At 62.4% G+C, this 14,955-nt stretch overlaps 1 protein-coding gene across 3 annotated transcripts in view; it reads right to left on the bottom strand.

Moving 5' to 3' along the window:
* AFAP1L1 (actin filament associated protein 1 like 1) overlaps positions 1-14,955 on the bottom strand; it is a 32,216-nt gene that overhangs the window by 3,364 nt on the left and 13,897 nt on the right. For 2 of the 3 annotated variants that reach the window (XM_067304573.1, XM_067304575.1), the window contains exons 2-12: positions 8,300-8,428; positions 6,927-7,010; positions 6,394-6,491; positions 5,825-5,936; positions 4,967-5,065; positions 3,705-3,916; positions 3,153-3,332; positions 1,893-1,979; positions 1,499-1,592; positions 1,193-1,345; positions 110-321 (exon numbers count right to left, since the gene is read on the bottom strand). In XM_067304573.1, coding sequence (XP_067160674.1) covers positions 110-321; positions 1,193-1,345; positions 1,499-1,592; positions 1,893-1,979; positions 3,153-3,332; positions 3,705-3,916; positions 4,967-5,065; positions 5,825-5,936; positions 6,394-6,491; positions 6,927-7,010; positions 8,300-8,428 — 1,460 coding nt within the window. The remainder of the gene's footprint in view (positions 1-109; positions 322-1,192; positions 1,346-1,498; positions 1,593-1,892; positions 1,980-3,152; positions 3,333-3,704; positions 3,917-4,966; positions 5,066-5,824; positions 5,937-6,393; positions 6,492-6,926; positions 7,011-8,299; positions 8,429-14,955) is intronic. The other variant, XM_067304574.1, reaches the window with a different exon arrangement.

The raw sequence follows: 14,955 nt of genomic DNA on the forward strand, positions 1-14,955 counted from the left end.
GCGAGAGCAAGGCGCTGCACGCATGCAAGCTTTATTCATTCCAGGAAGGGTCCCCACTCTGGATCTGGGCACTCCCCCTCCTTTTGGGACCCTACCCGCCCCAACGCACCTCCAGCGCGGACACCTCCTGCCCATTGCGAAGGATGCGGAAAGCGAAGGGGTGTTTGGGTCCCAGTCCCGGCACCACCTCGCAGCCCCGGAGGACAATGGCATTCACGTGGGTCCGTAAGTCCGTGCGGTCCTTGTGGAAGTACAGGGTGTTGCCCTTCAGGCGACACCAGCGCTCCTTCCAGCACTGGTTAACCAGGACACTGAGGTAGCCTGGAGGAAAGCCAGAGGGAAGGGTCTCAGCACCTTCTTGGCAGCACCTGGGCCACAACTATGGCTGGTGGAGGTGGGAAGCGAGAGCCACAGAGTCCATGTGGGCAGCCCGGTTCAGCACCCCCCTGGCAGCTTCTCTCCATGCTCCAACCCTGCTGTGCTCACCAGGCTGTTCCTCCAAGGAAGGTCGGTGGTGAAGAACTCTGCTTTCAGCAGCGAGAGCTCAGGTGGGTTTTGCTTTCCCTACAGCTTGTCCTCATGCAATGCAAACCCTCTTTGCTGTACTGTACTGCTCTGTCCTGTGCTGGGACTGTATCTGAGGACCTCAGGAGATCACAGGATCTTGGTCCCTCTCCTTTTAGTTGTGAAACTCTAATCATATTCTCAGCAGAAACCTCTCCTGAGGCCCAAAGCGGCTTTGCCTGAGTGAAGACTGACAGATTTGGTTTGCACCCGATAAGCAGGAAGAGTGATGAGGACACCACCGTCTCTGGTGTGGGGCAGGGTTTAATTGAGACAAGGCCGTCTGGAGATTATGGCCCAGATCCAGCTCTCTACTCAAGGGCAGATCGTTTAGTGCTTGTGTGCCTCGGTTTCCGCACACAGAGCTGTGGACTTCTGGGCCCAGGTGACGTGCCAGCTCAGCGCCGCACAGTCGCACAAGTCTGTTTTCTGTGTCCCTGAGGACAAGGGGTGACCTGGACCAGGCAAAGCTCTCCATGAGCTTGATGAAATTTCCCTCGCCCCACAGCATTTCCCCCCTGCCCTGCCCTCCATACGGTCCTGCTGGCAAGGAAAGGAGGCCAGGTCTACACCGGCCCCCGGCCCCCGCGGGAACTGAGTGCCCGTTGCTGCCCCAGCCCGCACGAACCACAGCAGGGGATGTCCTCCTCCGTGGAGGAGGTCTGCGTGTCCTCGGGGGAAGGCTTCTTCTTGGAGAAGCTGATGATCCTGGTGATCTTCCTCCCCGCTGCCCGGCTCATGGAGCCCTTCAGGTCAGCCAAGCCGCTCTTCTTGCCTTTCCCTGGGAAGGAGAGCGGCCCCGGTGACGTTGTGCGACCGCGGTGTAGCCCGGCACCCCCTTGCACACCACCAGGCTGCTCCCAAGCATTGGTGCATGCAGCAGGCCCCACGGCCAGGAGGAGAAGCCCGTCGTGCCGACGGCATGGGGCCTTACCGTGCTCACAGGGCTCCCTGCGGGCCGCGGGGGAGCAGGTCTCACCCGTCGCCACGCTGTCCGAGTCGGAGGTGTGCTTCTCCTGCGACAGCCGCTGCGGGGAGGAGCAGGGCAGGCGCCCGTTTCAGCGCGGCCAGCCGCGTCCCACCGCCGCTCGCCCGCCTTCGTCCCTCCGGCACATGGGCTGGGACGTCCCCGATGCTGGGGAGCCCCGCGCCCTCTGCCCGGGAGCCCTGCAAGCCCCGCAGACCTGCCGCGAGGAGGAGGAGGAGGGCTCCTTGCCCTGCGCCAGGAGCTCATCACCTTGGTCCAACCTCGGTGACAACAGCCTCATACGGCACCTCGGCCGGTCCCCGACCCCCTCCCTCCTCGGCAGGGCAGTTAAAAACGCCACCTTGTCCAGGTCCATCTTGCGCAGCATCACTGGGGACGTGGGGGCTTCCAGCCCGCCCGCTCCCGCGCTGCTCGCCTCCTTGATCACCTGCGGAGACAGGCGTCTGAGCAGCCGCTCGCACGTCCCAGAGGGACAACGCCGTCTCCCCTGGATCGGCGAGCGCCAGCCTCCCTGCCCGAGCCGAGCCAAACTGCCTGGAGAGCGATCCCTGGCCCCGGAGCACCTGCTCTGCTCCCTGCTGCCATCCAGAGGGGATGGCCAGCCTCCGGGCACGAGGATGGGACAGCGTGCTCCGTTTGGGGCGTGAATCCCTCGGGTGAGTCCAGTTTGCCTGGGGGATCGGGCACAGTTTGGCCCCTACAGAAACATCACCATAGCTAAGATGGTCAGACATTGGGATGACAACTCGTCTGGCGATTTAGGAGGAAAGGGATTTGGGTGCCAACTTGCACAAAGCGCCTCCAGCACAGGAAACCTCCCAACCCCTAATTTAGACAGGCACAGCGTGGCTTGCCTGGGCCACATAAAATGACCGGGTTTCCCATGCTTCGGGCTAGCACCCTGCGTTTGTGGCCGGTCAGGAGGCTCTCGAGGAAACATCCTGGCAGGACACAGCCGGCACAAGGGCCGTCCTTCCCGCGCCACCGCAGCGCATCGCTTCCCATCCCCGCTGCGGCTGGGGCGCAGAGGGAAGTGGGGAGCCCCGAAGGGCGAGCGGGACGCCCTGTGTCTCCGGGCACGGCCCCGCAGGCAGCCCTCCTGCCCAGCCAGAGGAGACGGTGTCCGGGCAGCCCCCAGCTCTGCCCTGCAACGGAAGGAGCGGGAAGCAGGGGACGAAGTCTCCTGCTGCTGCTTGTGGGAGAGGCAGCACAAAGCCCTTTCGCACCCCACCGGCTCAGCCGCAGAGCCGGTCCCTTCTCCGGCAGGGCCTCCCGCCCCAGAACAAAGGCAGGAAAGGGCTGCGGGGAAGGGGAGGGGGCGAACAAACATCCCCACCCCGCTGCTGCCTCCGTGCGAGGGGCTCGGGCTGTCAGCGCAGGAGACGCCTGGGGCCTGGGAAGCGGCTGGCCAGCTCTCACCACGGCCGGCCGGCCGGGGCTCCCCGTCGTCGGGAGCTGATAAGAGATGAGACGAAAGCTCCTTCCCCCTCCAGGGAGATAAGGCCTTTCCCAAGGGAGCCCGCTCCCCGCTCCGGCCAGGGACGACGGGAGCCGTGTCCCTGCGGGACGACGAGCAAGGAGGGGAAGGCAGCCACGGTACCTTCAGCCACTCCTCAGCCTGCTCCTTGCTCTGCACGGCCAGCACCAGCGCCTCGGCCCCCGGCAGCGAGAAACGCAGCTCGTGCTTCTTGCGCCGCCCGTCCTTGGGGACGTAGATGACGTTGCAGGTGCCCAGGGGCACTTCCACATGCGGCTGCCGGTCTTTGGAGCTTTTGTAGCACTAGGAGAAGCAAAGGGAGCCGTTCTGGGCCCAGCCAACCCTGCCTGCCCTGCTGCCCTGTCCAGGCAGATCTGGGCTTCCCTTGCAGGCTCCCAAGCACGTGGCACAGATGGAGGCGGCTCAGGCTTTGCAACAGACAGTTGCAGAAGGGCTGCGGGACCCCCTCTCCCTTCCCTCTGCCTCCCAAATCATGCCCCCAAAGAGGGGAACCCTTCATTTGCTCGCAAGGGAAGCGAGCTCCTGCTGTGGGATAGTCTCAGTCTTAGGGCAAGCTCTTGGTTAGGGTATCGGCATCTTCCTTCAACCTCCCTTCCCAGCTCCCACGCCCAGGTTTCTCGCCCCTCCCTCGTGTCCCGCTGGCGCCGGGCTCACCAGCAGTTTGTTGTCCCGTATGATGGTGAGCTGCTTGGCCCATTGTCCAAAGCGCTTCTTACGCAACAGGAAAGCACAAATCCTACAGTCCTTCACCAGGTTCATGGAGGCTTCCTCTGACGGCCACTGGTGTGTCAGCTGCTGGCCCTTCCCCTCCTCCTCCTCCTCGTCGTACGACTCATAGGAGCTGCTCATTGCATCCGAGTCATTGTCTGGAAGGAAGCATGCACGCAAGTCACCCCCGCAGGGCACCCCAGAGCTGCATCCCGAGCAAGCTCTCGCACTACCAGGGTCCCCTCTCCCCGCAGGCTCCAGGACAGAGCTCAGGCTGCACACAGGGATGGAGGGACTCCACGTCATGCTCTGAAAACAGCAGCGTTTTGACCCCAACTGTTTCCATTTCGCCCATTTCCCTTCCATATTACTCATGACGCCTGTGGGCCAAAAGCCAAACCCAGATGCATCTGTCTGCTTCTTTGCAAGCCTCAAGCTTTTAAAATGTGGATTAAACCTTCCACCTGCAATGTAGGATCATGCACTTGCCCTCTGCCCCACGCCTCCCAAACACAGCACAGAGGAGCACCATGCTGCAGCCAGTGTCCCAGCCCACCTCCTCCGTGGCACAGGGAGCTCGTGGAGGTCACGGCAGAGCTGGCTGCGAAGGTAGGGACTCCCCTTGCTGATGCTGGGAACAGACAGAGCACTCACTGCATGCTTTCCGCAGGGCGAGAAGGAGCCCTGCTCGCGTGCCAAACAATACTCCAAGCTCTTTCCAGGCTGCTGGGCAAAGGGCCTCTGACATGCGAGAGGTCCTCGGAGCCTTAACCCTTCTGGCATTCAGACAGGAGCTGGAAAGCCTCCATTTGCATGCAAAGTCAGTGGCTAGAGATGGATACCTTTCCAGAAACTTGTATGTGGAGAACAGCTGTGTACTTATACACCAAGATAAGAGTCAGGCTGCTGGATCCCTGGACACTCTGTCAGACCTTTTATGGATATGACAGCTAGCATCATGGGGTCCTAGAGCAGCCTGGAGGCGGCTGCACGCAGGCATGACCAGGAGCAACCCAGGAAAGCCCAGCGTCTCCCCTGTCCTCTCTCCCTCTCTATATGGAGGCACTTGAGCGTCACAGCACAGACGCAGTCGGCCCTGAACTCTGGACCAGACCTGCAGGATTTGCTCCTGACTGCTCAGGCCCATGTCACAGGGCCAGACTTTGCCCAAATTCTCCCCTCCCCACTGAGGGCACCCAGACACTTACAGGAGTTTTTTTGCTCCCCGTTCATCCTGGTGACGGGATAGTTGCTGTCTGCATCCTCATAATATCCATCTTCGATCGAGTTGGGGGGGCTGGAGCTGTCTGCAGAGGAAGCAGAGGGCAGGCGGGCTCGTGAGGTGGGACAAACCCGCACCCGGCTGGGTCGGAGCAGTGGGGACTCCGCGAGAGCTGCGCTCACTAACACGCACATCCGCCCCCGGCACAACCAGTGCAAAGGAAGCAGGAACGTCTGCTGGTTAAAGCAGGATGTAGAGGGGCAGCGGAGGGACGTTAATGGGGATTTTACCCACTAGATACTCTGGAAAAGCCTGGGCACCTCTTCCCATTCCCCTGGGCCTGGCAGAGGAGCGCACGCTGCCCAGGCACCCCGCCAAGGTGCCAGGCGCAGCCGCGGAGGGTCCACGCACAGGGCCTGGGAGCGCGCCATCGCCCACCCCTCTGGCCACCTCCCTGCTGGTGGTGTGACCCCAGCTCTGGGCAGCCGGGCAAGGGGCTCCAAGCAGATACCCCAGCTCCCAGCCCGCAGCTGCCCTGCCGGGAAGAGACGCCTGGCATGTCAGAGCATCGGTCCTCCCACGGCCCGATGTCTCCTCATTGCTCTCTTTGCATCGAGCCAGAGCAGACAGCTCCCTGCAACAACAGTGCGGTGGGATGGAAAGGAAGCGGGACAGGAGGGACGTGGGGTGGGAGCAGCAGCGTTTCCTTCTCTGGGACGAGCTAACAAGCCTGCCGAGGGCCTCCTTGCTTTCCTATGCTGGGAGAGGAGACTCGGAGCCCCTCTGGGATGCAGGCATCCAGCTCATGGGACAGTTCCTCTGCCGTCCTGGGAACGGGACTTACTGCGGGATGTGATGTACTCTGGGGCCTTGCCCGGGCCCAGAGGCAGGGCTTCCTCGTAGTAATCTTCAGGTGGAGGAGTGGTGGGCAGTGGTGGAGGAGGGTCCACAGCAACCTACAGCAGATACACCACAGGCGTTAGCCAGGCTGCAAAGACAAGTTGCGAGTCCCCAGAAGGGCTGCCACCACGGTGAGGGGCAAAAATGGGCCATATCTGCGTGGCTGGAATGACAGCTTGTTCCCAGAGGGAAGGGGCAGGACAGGGATGCCACCCTGTATACAACCGCCACGAGCCTTTCCCCAGCAGTGCTGCTGCCTTTTACCCCCATGATGCTGCCTGCTCCTCCTCAGGCACCAGAGAGGTCCACCTGGCTGCGGAGCCGTGCCCGGCTGCAGCTGCTGGGGGCTTTGGCAGCACCCAGCACAGCTCCCTAAGGCTGCCCCAGCACCCTGCTGCGACCCTGCTCTCCGCCCCGGCCTGGGGTCTCAGCCCCAGCCACCACCACCTCCCGTGCTGGTGCCTAGGTTCTCCAAGCAGGTCAGACCTCGCAGGTGGATATCCAGTGACTTACATTTTTTGCTGGCTGGCTCCTCGCAAGCTCCAAGCCAATGCCATCACTGGCGTCCCCATCCTCCTCCTGCATGTCCTGGAGATCCCGCAGGTCACAGTCTGGCCAGGGGTAGGGGGAGACCATGAAGGGAGCAGTGAAACCCCAGAGCCAGCCTCCCCAGCCAGGCCCTTGGGAGAGCTCCCAAACCATGCTGGCACCTGCAGCCCTTCACCAGGAAGGTGCTAGGAGAGGAGCACGGCTGACAAACTCATCCAGGCTGGGGTGTCTGTGAACTGCCCCGGGGCCGCACAGCCCTGCAAGCAGCTACGGAGGAGCGGGAGCAAGCACCCGCAGTGACAGCGCCCACCCTGCGCCGGGCACGAGGCCACAGACGTTTCACCCGCTTCCTTCAGAGGCGCCCCGAGAGCTTCAGCTCCCAGCTGGAGGCGTGCGGGAACCCCGGGGTGAGCACGGCACCCGGCAAGCGCTGCGCCCCAGGCAGAGGGGGCACGGCACGAGGTGCCACTCCGCGTCCGCCACGCGGCCGATCGTACCGAACTCCTCGAAGAGAGACTCCACGAAGCTGGTGCCATTGCTCAGGGACGCCGTGTTCACGTACAGGTAGTCCACGTCCTTCCCTGGGGAGGGATGGGGGAAGCTCTCAGCATGGAGATGGGGCCGGATGGCTGGGGCAGCACCAGCACCTCTCCTCCCTGGCAAGTGCTACCCAAGGACATGGGCCAACTCATCCTCATCCAGACGGGTTGCGCCAGCCGCTCTGCCACGGGGAACTTCTCTGCATGAGGTGTCCGGGGAGTGGAGGAGCCGCCGGGGAGCGCTGCCAACCCCACCCGGGGAGGGAGGCAGGGAGGTGGGGAAGGCTTTGAAGCTCCCAGGTGCACGGCCCTTGCAGCCTTCCCATGGAAAGCCCTGCGCTCAGCAGAAACTGGGAGCAGGAAGACCTCTGCGAACCAGCATTTCCACAGGAAACGCGGAACAGCCTCGGGCCAACCGTAACAGGGCTGCACAGCCCGGCACGCAGCCCCTGCGCCGGGCCCGTTTGCTCCCGAGCCAGCTGATGTCGGCTCCCGGCGTGCCAGCCAGCCGGACGCACACTCGCCGCCAGCGCTCGGCACCCGAGACAGGGTGTGGGGGGCTCCCGGGAGGAGCAGGGGCGGCTGCTGCAGAGAGCGGCCAGGAAAAGGAGAGGGGGGCAAAACGCCCCTGAGGTGGCCGGGAAGGTGCTTGGCATGAGAACCGGAGGGCTTCGGCCCCCCTTGCCTGCAGCTCCCCCGGCTCGCCAGGTGGGAAGTGGCTGCAAAGACGAGGAAGTTCATCCATACCCAGAGGGCTCCCATAAATCACGGGGAGAGAGCCAGCGGAGCGTGCCGGCTCGCGTGCGATGCCGGCGTCTGTGCTGCTCAAGGGCAGCTGGAGGACTCCCTCCACCAACGGCACCGCCAGGGAGACGCATCCCCGCTGCCGCCGGACAAGAGAAGTGCTAGGATGCTCTCCGGAGGGGACGAAAGACAGGTGTGGGAGCGCGGCGTCGGCACCGTGCCAGGAGAGCAACCCGTGATCATTCCCACCACCTCCACCTCGCCGTCCCCTTATGCTCTAGCTCTGGTCAAATCCCACTGCAAATTATGCCAGAAGCGGCCCTTCCTCCTGCCGCGGCGAGGATCCCACGTGGCCAGGCCAGCCTCCTGGGACACCACGGCAAGAGCAGGTGTGGGCATCAGGCCTCCTCAGCTGAATAAGCTTTTCCCCTGCCCTGCTGTGGCTTTTGTGGCCAGGCCCTTCTGCCCAGGTTGCCACCCCAGCCGTGCGGGTGTGCTGCAGAGCTGCCACACTGGGGACACGCGCTGTGCTGTCCCTGGGGACGGCCGCCAGGCCTTGAGATGCAGCACGAGCCGGATGCACTGACCTGGGGGCGGCTGCAGCTTCTGCAGGATGGTGGAGACGGCCAACTTCTTCTCCTGCGTCGTGGAGCTCAGGTACTCATGGTCCAGCAGTTTGAGCAAGACGCTGAGCTCTGGGAGGAGCTGGTCCACCACTGGGAAAAGCAGGAAAAAGCCCGTCAGCTAGGAAGGTGTCGCAGCCCTGGGCTTCACCCCAAAACCCCCCGCGCAAGGGGCAGGGGCACAAGGAGCAAAGCAAAACAAGGCGCAGGGGTGTCTGTATTTCAGAAGCAAGAACACACAGCTTGGTACACAACCCAGACCCCTCCAGCCCTCCCTTGGGCACTCAGAGGAGCCCCAGCCTCCCCGCTGCAGCAGCGGAGGCACAGGGTTATGAGCAGAGGCAGCCGTAGGAAAAAGGGGATGCAGGAGGCCAGAGACACTTTCCAAGCCAGCCCAGAGGCCTGGCACATTTTCATCCACCTCCTGGCTCCAAACTGGGACAAGATCACGGATTTCGCTATCTTGTCCCTGGAGTGGGTTTCTCCCCTTTTCACACCCAGACGTGCAATGCACCGAGTGCCGGGGCATTGCCAGAGATGCTAAAATAAATAAGCAAAAGAGTATGTTCAGATTAAGACTAGACACAGCAGGTGCTCAAGAGGGGCTGCAACATGGGGAAGACCCCACAAGAGCTGCCCCACAGCGGCCGCCCCCACACAGCCCCAGCACAGCTTGGGCGGTATTTGCCAAGACCGCGCACACTTGTCCCACGCACACGCTCCTCCGCCTGCCCGTGGGTGCCAGGACACCGCCTGCTGAGCCCGCTAACGGAAACGTGAGCTCTCCGGGCTGTCGGATCACTATCAAAGGGCTCAGCGCACGTCTTCTTCCGTGCAGATAAAACTACGCCTCTGTCCCCCGCTACAGCATCTCATCGCTGCCTGGTGCCCCCTCGCTGTGACGAGTGCTGTGTGGTGACAGGTGGAAAGAAGTCTCTGCCCCAAACCCCTGCCCAAGGCGGGCAGCCCAAAAGGTGCACGGGGAGGGGACGGGGCTGCAGCAAAGGCAGGGTTCTCCCACCCCGGCTCTGCATTAAGGAGTATTAGCTACCAGCTTCCCAGGTAGCAGAGAAGAGCACTTGGCTGTTTGCGTGCTGGTGCCCGCCCGCGCTTTCTCCTTGCAGGAAGGCTCCCCGGCGCAGCGCCCGCACCAAGGGGCAGCGCGTGGCAGCTCCTGCTCAGCCATGTGGGTTGGCAGCCACCGACCTGCTCCAGGCTCCCTCAAGAGGCAGAGCTCAGCCCGAGGTCTCGAGCTCGCTCTTCAAAGCTCTGCCCCAAGAGCCACCCAAGGGAGCAACAGACCCACAGACCAGCACCGGTGCTTTAATGCCACCTATGAATAGCCCCAAAGCAAAGAGGTTCAGATGGGCTGAGCTTCTGACCTAAGAGGAACGGCACCAGAAACCATCTCTCATCGGCTTCCCAGTCGCTCTGCTGGGATCCAGGTACCCCCAAGCTCTTGGGAGCTAGTTTGGAGCTAGTGCAACTCGCCTCCTAAGTCAGCCCAGGAGACAAAAGCAGGCAGGAGGCAGGAGAGATGGTGAGAATCCAGCAGAAAGAAGGAAAGGAAGAATTTGCAGTGAATCACCATCACAGGCAGAACATGTATTGCAATGAGGATCTTCTCTTTGGCCCAGAGATTCATGGGCTTGCTTTTACAAAGCAAAAGCATACTTCATCACTAGGATTACGCTTACAGCACGGAAGGTTGCCTCTGCCTGTAACGCTTAATTCCAGAGAACATTTGGGTGTTTGCATATCAAAATGGGGATACAAAACTTGTCACCTAAAGCAGTGTTTTCTGTGCTGGCAGCAGCTGGCTGACAACGCGGGGAGAACGTGTTGGCCAGCGGTGGCTGGGGAGGGCTGAGCAGGTTGAATTCTGGACTCCAAATCTCTTGTGAGCTTCCCCACCCCCAGTTTTGCATGCGCATCGGCATCCTCAGCCCAGGCCTGTTCCTGTACTTTACTCTGAGATTAACCATTGAGAAATAACCCCCTAAATATACACGTTGTCTCCATGCCCAGGATCAGAGCCAGGGCTCCCAGGGGAAAGCCCTGGGGAGGGGAAGGGAAGGAAGGAGGAAAGGAAAGGCATTGCCACTCGCCAGCCACTGCCGCTGGCTCAGGGCCACGGAACAGCATTTTCTTGGCTTTCCCCGTCATGACGGGAAGAGCTCAGTGCACAGTGGGGCTCGGCAGCCCCCGAAGAGGAGCCTGCCCAGCCTGTGAAGCATCTCCCCCAGTCCTCTCCAGCCCAGCCCAGCCTCTCCGCTGCGAGGGCCGAGCGCCTTCCCCAGCCCCGTAACCAGACCCCCTGGAACTAATCCGGGACCGGCTTCTCAGCTGCTCCGACCCCCCTGCTCCCAGGTCTCATTCCCTGACGTCCTCCGAGCAAGACAAGGCAAAGCAGAGCTGGATCCGGTCGTGGGGACCGCACACCCTCCCGGCTGGGCCCTGCTGGACAACGGTGCCAGGCAGAGCACAGCCGCGGGGCCCGTCAGCTCATTGAGCGATGCTCTGGTGATATCTACAGTAGCTCTTCCAGGATCAAAAGCCTAAGACAGACAGCCCAGATCTGAGAGGCCAAGCTCAGGGACACCAGCAAACCTGCAGCTTTGGAGGCTACAGAAGGGGGTGTGTGTGTGTGGGGGGGGAACAAGCTGCTGTTTCTTCCAGTGCAAGCGTGAGCAAGATCCCTTCTCTTGGCAGGCAGCAACCAAAAGCCATCGCAGCAGAGCTGAGGCGGGATTGCAGCTGGCTCCAGGTCTCCGGGGACAGGGGTGGGAGGAGAGGCCGGGGTGACCGCAGAGGCAGCTCCGACGTGCTGACTAGCGGGGACGGTTAGCAAGGAGGGGAGAGCGCACAGGGAGCACCAGGACTGGGCTGGACACGCTTTCCGGGCAGTATCCACCCCTCTGCTGCCCCTTCTCCCTCTGCCCACACCGCTGGGGTCTTTCCATCCCCGGTGATGGAAACTGAGAGTGCCAGGTATGCGACCTACGGGCTTTTGGTGGCACGTCAAAGCAGGCAGGACAAGCTGCCCCACAGCTGTGGGGCTGCTCCTCCAGCAAAGCAGAGAGGGGCGGCAGGGAGGGCAGGTACCCGGCGCAGGATGCTGTGCTCTTAGACATGTCAGGATCCTCATTACTCATGTTCGTTAACGATCTCTGGCTACCCAAACACCACATCCACTCCGCCCAGCACCCATCCAAGACTGGGCTGCTGCGGATTTGACCCAGGATTTTGGTGGCGTGGGAGGGGACGGTTGCTTCCACCCCCGTGAGCCACAGGCCAGAGCAGGGAGCAAGTCCGCTGGGAACAGCAAGTGGAAGCCAGCTGCAAGTTCAGAGCAAGGCGGGGACAGGCTAACAAGAACGGCTGCTTTGCAAAGCTTTTTGGCTGAACAGGAGCCCAACAGGAGCGGGTCCCCGTTCCTTTCCGCAGCCAACCAGCGACCTTCCACCTGCCCCAGCACCTCGCCGTGCGAAGGCAGAAAGGGGGCAAAGCTCCTACGCCATCGTCGTGCCTCCCCCAGGAGACCGAGGGCAGCAGCGGCAGCCCTGCTCCCTGAGCGCTCCTGGCAGGGGGGGACATGAGGTTGCCACCCAGCTCCTCACCTGCCCCCACGGTGCAGCTGCTCCGCCGGGGCCCCGGCTGGCTGCACCGGAGGCGGCTGTGCCGAGGGAGAGAGCCCAAGCACCTGCGGCAGCATCGCGGACGGGGGTCTGCCGCAGAGCAGGCTCTGCCGAGCCGAGCCCCCGGGCTCTCCTCCCCACCGGGGCCGGGGGCCCACGGGTCACCTGGCGAGGCAGCGGTCTCCAGCCCCAGCCCACCGCCGCCCCAGGACGCGAGGCAGGATGCAGCTCGCGAGCCTCTTCCTGCCGCCAGGCCTCTATCTGCACAGACCTTCTGCTTCCTCCTCCCTCCCCAGAGCCAAGCTAAACATGAACATCAGCCCTTTCGTCCAGCTTCGCCACCATCCCTCTCCTACGGGTAGGCCAAAACGGGCCAGGTAGACACCCAGGGAGAGCGAGGAGCCTCAGCACAGCTCCAGAAAGAGCAGGCGAGGCTGGGGAGCCGGCAGCACCCGCCAGCCTGCGGGAAGGAGAGCGCAGCCGCAGAGGGACCAGGGCTTCCCGTCCCCGTGAACGCTGCTGAGCTCCAGAGCTGGGGAAACACCACCCAGCAGGTACGGAGCCGAGGAGCACAGGTCCCACTGGCACTCTGCTCAATGTCCCCGCCAGCACGTGCCACCAAGGGCAGGGAGCTGCTCCAGCCATGTGAGCGCCTCATGCGTGTGATGAGCAGGGAAGTGCTCAGCTGCCGTCGCCCTCTCCTTACCCCTGCGGAGAGTGAGGGAGGGAGGAGGAGCAGCTCCTCCCTGCGATGTTTGCGCGGTGCTGCACGCCAGCGCTGCGGGGGCAGGATGGGAGCACACTCCCCACGCAGCAGCGCAGCGATGGTTTCCAGGCCAGGTGAGACATCCGCCTCCTGCCTTCCCCAGGATGCAGCTGCAGGGCCTGGCAGGGTGCTGGGCTAGCAGGGGACAGGACGGGTTGAAAAGCAAGGTGCTCCCCTGTCCATCCAGCACCCACTTATTGCTAAGCCCTCTGCAAGGATCTAGGGGGGCACTTAGACATCTTCCTGGTATCCCAACGCAGCACAGCTCAACAGGCTCCCAACTGGCCATGGATTCCCCTGGAGGAGATGGGGACCATGCACGTGCCCTACGCACACCACGCTGAAGCCTAGGCCCTGCTGCCCATGGGCATCCCCATTCCCACTGCTTGCAGGACCTCTCCCATCACAGCCACCAGCTTGGGCGTCAGGGTTTCAGCCTAGCCGAGGGCAAAAGGGCAAATAAATTTCTATTAATAGTCACAAAGCTGGCACTGTGCGCTGCGAGAAGGGCTAGGAGACCCCCGCGCGCACAAGAAGCGAGCGCGCCCGATAAGCAAGGTTTGTCGCCCGGCATTGCAGGCTGGTGAGCTCATCAGCAATGCCTTGACCGACGGCTCCGAGCCGGGGTGCGCGGAGCGAAGAGCGCGGGGCGAGTACTGAAGGCTCCTTTGTTTTCCCCTCGCTGAGCTGTCCCCTCCGTCTCCCTTGTTAAACACGCACCGAAACGCAAGGGGGGTGAGCCAGTCAAAGGGGCCTGTGATCCGAGAGGAGGGCACGCGGACCGCCGAGCCGAGCCTGTGCCCGGGGGAGCGGAGGAAGGGAAGGAATTAATTTCCTATGCTCGTTAGGCTCCCAGCCCAGATAAGGTTAGCGAGGTGGCTGCAGGAAGCAAGGGGAGAGCGCTCAAGGGCTGCTGGGCTGGGGGGCTTACCCCCACGCGCATCCCTTTAGCCCCACAGTTGGGGCAGCGGCACTGGAGGCTGTAAGGGGCTGGTTATCTGCCATCTCCAACACGAGCCCTGCACCGTCCTCCTGGAGCCCTCCCGGAGCGGGCAGGGGGCAATGGCAGCAGAACACCTTCCCACTTCAAGGGGCACCGCTATGACAGCATCGCCCCTTTGCGCAGCTTTCGGGAAGCCAAGGGCTGTTGCCCAGAGGGTGGGTGCCTTTCCACTGGAGACCTCTCAAGAACTCGCCCAGTCCAAAATAGCAGGATCCCATCATGTTCGTCAAAGTTTGGGTGGGCCCCAACCCCAACCCTCCTTCTGCCTCCTCCCGGGAGCCACGCATCCCACATCAGGCAAGAAGAAACTCTGGTCCCAGCTGACATCAGCAACCTTTCCTGGCTGCCTTCTGCTGGCTTTGGTACCAAGAACAGCCCAATCCCCTACAGCGACACCAGCACTAGCTCTGGGGGGAGTCCACGTCCAGCCCTTCCAGGCAAGCCACCAACTCTATCTGGCATGTGGGCTCCCCACCCCAAATGCACCAGGCTGCTGGCTCTCCCATCTCCATGCAGGAACCCAGAGGTCACTCGGTGCCTTGCCAGCCCGTGGAGCTCCTGCAGCCCTGCCCAGGCAGTGGGCATGGTGCTGGGGGCAGCGGGAGCTGATGCAATATACCCAGGGTCACCCAGTGCACCAAGGACAGGGCTGGCAGGGGAACCGATGCGTTACTTCTGCCATACCTGGAAGGAACGAATGCCAGACCTCACACCAATCTGTCACCTTACCCAAAATGTTGCAGGCCAGGAGAGAGGGCTACTCTGAAGCTGGAGTATGGGCAAAAGGCAGTGTATGCCTTAACATGGCCAAGGCTCGCGCTCCTGGGGTGGATATGACAGCAGTGGTGTCAATACGCAACCCGGCCCTCAGGGGCTCAGTCAACCATAGCCGTGAAACCACAAAGCCCTGGAACGGAAACAGCAGCAGGACATCAAAGGGCTCCGCTGCTCCCCCAGGAGAAAGGCAACGCCACATCAGAGCGGCCACCGCACTGAGCAGGTGAAGCAGACGAAAAAAGACCCCGTGTCCCCCTCCCACCGAGGCATGGCCTTGCTCATGAGACGTCTCCGGCCCTCTGCCTTTCCCTGATGCTAACAAATAGGTCCCATTTGCCGGTTTCTTCAGAGCTTTCTCTTGCAACCTAAACCCAGTGGGATTGGACCAGTTTGCTGGGCTGAGCTGGGCTTTGGAAACAGGCATCCCAGGGCAGGG

Source organism: Apteryx mantelli, chromosome 14 (genome assembly GCF_036417845.1).
Source record: "Apteryx mantelli isolate bAptMan1 chromosome 14, bAptMan1.hap1, whole genome shotgun sequence".
Lineage (NCBI taxonomy): Eukaryota > Metazoa > Chordata > Aves > Apterygiformes > Apterygidae > Apteryx > Apteryx mantelli.